Source organism: Monopterus albus, unplaced genomic scaffold (genome assembly GCF_001952655.1).
Source record: "Monopterus albus unplaced genomic scaffold, M_albus_1.0 scaffold632.1, whole genome shotgun sequence".
Taxonomy (NCBI): domain Eukaryota; kingdom Metazoa; phylum Chordata; class Actinopteri; order Synbranchiformes; family Synbranchidae; genus Monopterus; species Monopterus albus.
The window spans coordinates 18,121-25,235 of record NW_018128512.1 but is presented as its reverse complement, the minus strand read 5'-3'; the positions used below and the strand labels follow the sequence as shown (position 1 = coordinate 25,235).

The 7,115-nt window shown below is 38.8% G+C and overlaps 1 protein-coding gene across 1 annotated transcript; it reads right to left on the bottom strand.

Annotated features, from left to right (window-relative positions):
* Nucleotides 1-5,585: 5,585 nt before the first annotated feature.
* Nucleotides 5,586-6,512, bottom strand: LOC109953344 (olfactory receptor 11A1-like). Its single transcript, XM_020588798.1, has one exon. It carries the CDS (start codon nt 6,510-6,512, stop codon nt 5,586-5,588), a length of 927 nt encoding a protein of 308 aa, XP_020444454.1.
* Nucleotides 6,513-7,115: the final 603 nt, after the last annotated feature.

Below are 7,115 nucleotides of genomic sequence, written 5' to 3'. Positions count from 1 at the left end.
GGAGGCCTAGCTGGTTTCTGTCATATTAGGTCAAATCTACAAAATCTGACAACATAAAAAGAAAATGTTCAGTAAATTGGACATGAGTGAGTTAACTTGATTCAACAAATCTTAGGTAACTTCGACTTAAATGTGTTAAGTACATTCAATCTAACTGTTGTAGAATTTAATAAGGTGTTTAAGAGTTTTACAAGAGCTGCTGTTATTACAGCATAAGTTATCACTGTTAACTTTATTTCATTTTATCTCCACAGAATAACCTCTTTAGGTGTTTATAAATTTCTTTCATTTTTAATCCATATATAATTGGATTGAAAAGAGGAGTATACAGAACTAATTGTAAAGACGTTACTAAACGTGCAATTTTTGGAAGATCAGATTCCAGTCGAACTGTAATAACATCATATGTTATCAAAATAAAATTGTTGATTAACACCAGCAGGTGAGGAACACAGGTCTGTGCAGCTTTTCTCTTGACTTCTGAACTACTGTGATAACATATAATGAATATCCTGGTGTATGAAAAAACAATGAAAAACACAGGAAATACAACAAGATATACAAAACCAAATGCACCATATATAGTTGCTACTTTTGATGGTACACAAAAAAGTTTGTAAATAGAAGTATTACAAAAAATTACATTCATATTGAAGCTACAGAGCCTTTGATAAGAGCTAATTGTTGTTGTTCCCACAACCTCACATGCAGGCACGAGCCAACCTAAAGACAGTAAGATACTGACAGTTTTTGTACTCATGATAGTTGGATACTGCAGAGGTTTACATATAGACACATATCTGTCATAGGCCATGGCTGCCAACAGTATAAACTCTGAAAAAAACAGTGTGTAATATATAAAGGCTTGGAAGAGACAGGCCTGATAAGTAATTACTTGTGTTTCAGATAAGAAGTCAGTCAAAAGCTTTGGGAAGATCGTTGTGGTGTAAAGAATAGAGTTGATCAACAAAGCTGCTATGAAAATGTACATAGGCTCATGGAGGTTCTTGTGAATCACTATGAGGCATACAATTGTGGAATTACAACAGATTATGAGAATATAAAATGCAAAGGTAACCACAAAATAAAGGTATCTATATTTCTGTAATTCTACATGCCCACCAAGAGTTATATATGTTACATTAAATTTATCCTCCATTATGACTCAAAAAATAAACAGTAATGAAAACAACAAATTGTACAACAGACAATTTGCAGGGCTGAGAAGAGGGGGTTTGAACCTTCAACTTTCTGGTTGGAGGCAACTGCTCTACCACCGTGCGCTGCTACGCACCACTGTCAGCTCAAATAGCCCAACATTACAACAGAAATAAGTAATGGCAGAAAAAGTTATAGACGTGTTAATCTCTTGTGTTGTGATGGCAATACAAAATAAATGCCCTTCATTCACTGTACAAGATACTGGTTTCGAATAGACTCCGGATATTTTGACATTCTGATCTTTACACTGTAGCCCTGCAATTTGTGTTTCATGTATGGGATACTCTTATTTACAGTCACCTGGCCTTGAAATGCACTTAGTGTTTGCTCATCTCCAAAACTCAGAAAGAGAACTGTCTGAGCCTGTGGAATGTTTTTATCAGACTGCTTCAGCCTCCATGGATCTCATTAAACTTTCCACCAACAGTGACTAATAAGTAACAACTTGATCGGACTCTGGAGGCCTGAATCCATGATAGTTTGACCTGCTTTACTGGGGCTTAGGGCCTTTTTCTTAGTGCCCCATCAAATGACACAATGTTGTTCATTTCTATGAAAAATGGGAGAATTTATTATTTAAATACACACTCAATATTTTCACTTGGTTTCTTACTCAAACTGTATCACCTGTTACTATGTATTATCTATAAAATCAAAGATTTTCTTGCAACAAATTAATCACTTTGTAAATGGTCAATAAGTCAGTCTATGGCAGAAAGCACAGGGATCATTTTAAAAGACATGGCAAGGGCTTGTCCTTTGTAGAATTAAACAGATTTAAGCTGCGCCCCTTATAATCAAAAACGAGATTTTATTTTAAACATTCAAAAAAATGTAAGCTACTTTTACTGTCTTTTTAGCCTTTATTTTAGTAGGTCAAGCAGAGGTGGACAGAAAAAAGTGGCGAGACCTGTAACAAATGTCAGTGGTCAACATACCTAGCTGAGCTGTTGGGAGTGCTGCTTGATGTTCTAGCATGGAAATCAGTAGTTTATCTTTTTCGAGAGAAAGTCTGGATCTTGTGACTAAAGCCATTTTCAGATAGGATGTGGTATGTGCTGTGTTTGCCGTGAAGGTTGGGCACAGCACAGGGAAGGAGAGTGCACATGCGCAAATTGCACAGGAAGAGGGTGTGCATCTGCCAAAATCAGCTTCTCCTCCATTTTCTTTGTGGTCTGTTAGGTTCTCGGCAATTGGATGTGCCAAGGTGCCATCACAAAGAGCTGCACCAACGTTGAACTTTTTTTTTACTTCATTGCAGCGTGCAGGTACGACACATACGACCTTGCACTGTGTTCAGCTGGGTGCAGCGCACATACATTATTGCAAGGCAGGGCAGGGCACATAGAAATAAATGGGTTCAATAGCTTAGCAGAGCACCCACCCTATCCTATCTGAAAACAGCTTAAAAAGGTTACCTTAACGTGACTTTTTTAAATCTTCATTCTGGTGGGGCTCCGGTGAGGCGTGCAGCAAGATGGCCGCTGTGGTATTCCCTATTCTGCAATAATTACAAATGGATGATACTTAAGCTTTAGCAAACCTCTTCATATTTCGCTTTTTAGAAACACTAGAAGATGCTTCAGAGTAAAAATCTCAGCTCTTGACTCTCCTGGGACCTATGCATGTATTGTATTTGTGGACTTCAGTTCAGCATTTAAAATCATCATCCTGCACATCGTCCACTCTAAACTGACCCAGCTCAATGCAGGAACTTCTAAACTGACCCAGCTCACTGTGCCTCAATGCAGGAACAGAGGACAATCAAGAGTTCTTAGAATGCCATTCTGAGGGACTTTTTAAGCTCCTGCTTCATGATATGCAGTCTAGCACCACAATAGCCATCATGAGTAACACAAGTGTACACTGATTGGTCAAACACTGAGCCAATACAGCACCAACAACTGCCATTTTTAAAAAACAGCATTAAAAGATTTGAAAATAAAAACTCAGAGGGCTGGACTAATTACTCAGTCTGTTACAATGTAGTTTCGCTTCCTGTATTTGTGTTTCTGTTTAGCCCGTCTCTCCCCACTGTTCTGCCACCATAATCAGCCATCATGTCCTTTCATCTGCCGCTCATTATCTCCCGGTCCTGCCTCATAAATATACACCCTGTTTCCCACTGATTTGCTGCTGGTTCATTTCCTATTACAGGTCTTGACATGCGCTCCTTGATCTTCACCCAGCTCTTGCCGTTTCTACCAGACTTCTCTACCGTTCACGCTGACATGCTCCGAGTTTCCTCCACGTTTCCCGGGTTGGTTTTCTATTTTTACCTGCTCTGAGTATTTAAGTTGTTTTTGAATTCTTCTGCTCTGAGTATTTAAGTTGTTTTTGACTTCTTGTTGCCACTTCGTGTGCTGTGCCCTGCTCCTTTGTCCTCCGCCATAGTAAGCTACTTACCTGCTACGCAGCAGAGCAAGTCTTCTTTGTTTACTTGATGGTGACTATTACTCTGCTTACCTGGCGGCCACTGCTGCTGTGCTTACCTGAAAGCCTGCTGCTTGACACCTCCCGGTACTCTGGTTCCTGCATCCCTCCTGTCGTCTCACCTGCTGCCGGCTCACTTGCCCGTCCTCCTGGTTCCTCACCTTACCTGTCCTCTGTTGCCCGCCACACCTCTGGCCAGCCCTGAACCTGCTAGACTTCCTGCCACTCAGCATACCTGTTCATTATTTAATAAACTGCTTTCTATAGTTGCTGCTCCCTTAGTGTTTCTGTCTGCATCTGGGGTCCACACCACACACCCACCACAACAGAATCTCTGTGACAGAGGAAATTTAAGGAGGCTTTGACAAGTCTAAGAGAAACATCAAAATTTTTGCTTGTGTTTCCTCTCAACTCAAAAAGTAAAAGACTATAACAAACAATGTGCATCTGAATGAAAAACAAACCAGTGGTACAGCATACTGGATGGTATCCTTGGCCACAGTCTGGCATATGATGGTAATGTGAGCATAAAGGATTCTGCAGTCGGGCTACTGAAGGCCATCGCCAGCAGCACCAGGAGCTGCAGTCCATCAGCAAAAGCCTCTGCAGAAGGTTACTGGATCCTTGTTTACTTTATGTTAGAAACATAAGTCATTTTCAGAGATGCACTGGAACCTAGAAATTCTCTAGACATTATCCAGGGGAGCTAGATGTGGGAACATAAATGTCCGAGTCAGCTAACCCATTCCATCAGTGGACTTCTCTCTGCCAGCTCCCTAGTACAAAGTACATGTCAGGTCTGAGTTAGCTGGAGCGAATCCATGTGAGAATATAGCAGCGTACAGTCCAGAGTATTCATTTGGAGCTAGTGGGCGAGTTGATGACATTCTATCATGTGACCAGCGTAAAACCAGAAGAAAACAAACATCTGATAGTGATGAAAAATGGTCATTTACAATGGTAACACTAAGTAAAATATCTAACTGGAGACATGATGAGATTTGGGAACTTGTGTTATTAAGAGCCAGTGCCAGAATGATCAGACAAGGCATGTCTGTATGTGTTGACCATGTCAAGTTTGGTGGGTAATGGTTGGCCAGCTTATGTCACTTCAGTGTTCTACTGACAGTGTGAATGCAAACAGAAAAAAGCCCCATGAAGATATATAGTTTTCAAGGGACGTCCACAGTGATGGACTCCAGGGAACTTAGCCCCTGGATTCAGTGCCTGCTCACCTGCTGGAGAACTACCTTACTAAAATGTGTCCCATTTACTCACAAGTTGCAGACTCACTGGCATGTCAAAACTACTCATGGCATTTACCTTTTCAGAGATTACACAAACACATCCATATTAAAGGACACGTTCTTATTGTTAACAATATTTCATCTTGTCACAATAACCTCTTGAGGTTTTTAACCATTCATTTCATTTTTACTCCATGTATGATCTGATTAAAAGAGGACTACACAAAGCTAATAAAGTCATTATTAACTGTGCAGTTTTTGGAAAATCTGGTGCCATGAAGTCTTGTCTCCCCCCTACTCTCTACTGAATGGACCTTGATGTTTCCTTGTGGGATGGTGATGACAACAGAGCCAAGAAACCAAACATTATTGCTGTATATATTCTACACTGATATATCAATCCATTCCATGTGAGTTTGCTGACTGAGCTATATATCATTACTAGGGTTCAGGATGGGTTGACATATTTAAGGCCAAATGAAACATTCAGAATGAATCTTGTGACTTGCATCACCTAAATGAGGCATTCTGGAGTAATGGCAGAAAAGTGATATGTCATCACAGTTTTGAAGCTGGCAGTGCTCTTTAATGTGTGTTAAGAGTCATAACAAGTCCAGACAATACACAATATCCAGGGATCAGACAATTCAAATGTTTGCATTGTAATTATAGAAGAATTTATCATTAGTTCATTTTGTCTCGACAGAACAACCTCTTGAGGCGTCTATAAATTTCTGTCATTTTCAGTCCATATATAATTGGATTAAACAGAGGGTTATACAAAACTATTTGTAAAGTCATTACTAAACGTGCTGTGTTTGGAATATCTGATTCAATTCGAGCTGTAATAAGACCATATAATATTAGAATAAAATAGTTGACCAACACCAGCAGGTGAGGAACACAGGTCTGTGCAGCTTTTCTCCTGACTTCTCCACTACTGTGATAACATATTATAAGTATTTTGGTGTATGTGAAAAGTATGAAGACCACAGGAACAACAACAGCATCTACAAAACAGAACACACCATATATGGATATTGCTCGTGAAGGTACACAGAATAGGTTGTAAATTGAGTTATTGCAAAAAATGATTTTCAAAGTAAAGCTACAAAGTTTTTGATTAGCAATCAATATTGTTATTCCCACATGATGACATGCAGGTATCAGCCAAGATAAAGCCAGAAAGATCACGATAGCTTTTTTTGTCATGATGGTCGGATATTGCAGAGGTTTACATATAGACACATATCTGTCATAGGCCATGGCTGCCAACAGTAAGAACTCCGAATAAGCTAACGTATAGAACATATAAAACTGAACAAGACAGGCTTGATGAGATATGATCTGTTTTTCAGATAAAAAGTCGACCAACAGCTTCGGGTAAATATTAGTGGTGAAAATAACAGAGTTCAGTAACAAGGCTGCAATGAAAATGTACATAGGCTCATGGAGGTCTTGGTGGTTCCAGATCAGGTACACAATAGTAGAATTACTGCAGATTATTAGAATATATACAGTAAAAACAACCAAAAAATAAAGGTATCCATATTTGTGAAGTTCCACATGTCCACCAAAAATTAAATATGTTACATTTAATTTTTCTTCCATTAGGAAAGTCAATGATAACTGAATATTGAAATAGGGAGATCATGTAACAGGATTCTGTGAATTAAAATAAAGAGAAAACCTTTCACCATGAAGGCTGCAGTTTGTGTCTCCTGTTTTTGATTGCCTTATTTACCATCTCTTGAGCTTGAAATGCACTTAGTGTTTGCTCATCTCCAAAACTCAGAAAGAGAATTGTCTGAGCCCGTGGAATGTTTTTATCTGACTGCTTCAGCCTCCATGGATCTCATTAAACTTTTCACCAATAAGTAACAACTTGATCGGACTCTGGAGGCCTGAATCCATGGTTGTTGTTGGACCTGCTTTACTGGATCTTGGGACCAGAGATATTTTTCAGTGCCCTAATAATTAACGTCATATTGTTTCTATGTATACTGACAAAGTCTTAATAAGATATACATTCATTTCTACACTGTATTTTATGCGATCTGTATAACTTGTTATTGTTTCATTTGTTATAAAATCAGTAGGGCTGGGAAGATTAATGCATATATTTTTGTGTTTAATGTGAACAATTTAATGCATTAAAAATATTCACAATATTATGTAGCACCTTTTATTAACTTTCTGTGGCTTTTTGCTAAT

Excerpts from the sequence above, each read along its gene's own strand:
- LOC109953344 (XM_020588798.1), bottom strand. The coding sequence starts at position 6,512 with ATGGAAGAAAAATTAAATGTAACATATTTAATTTTTGGTGGACATGTG.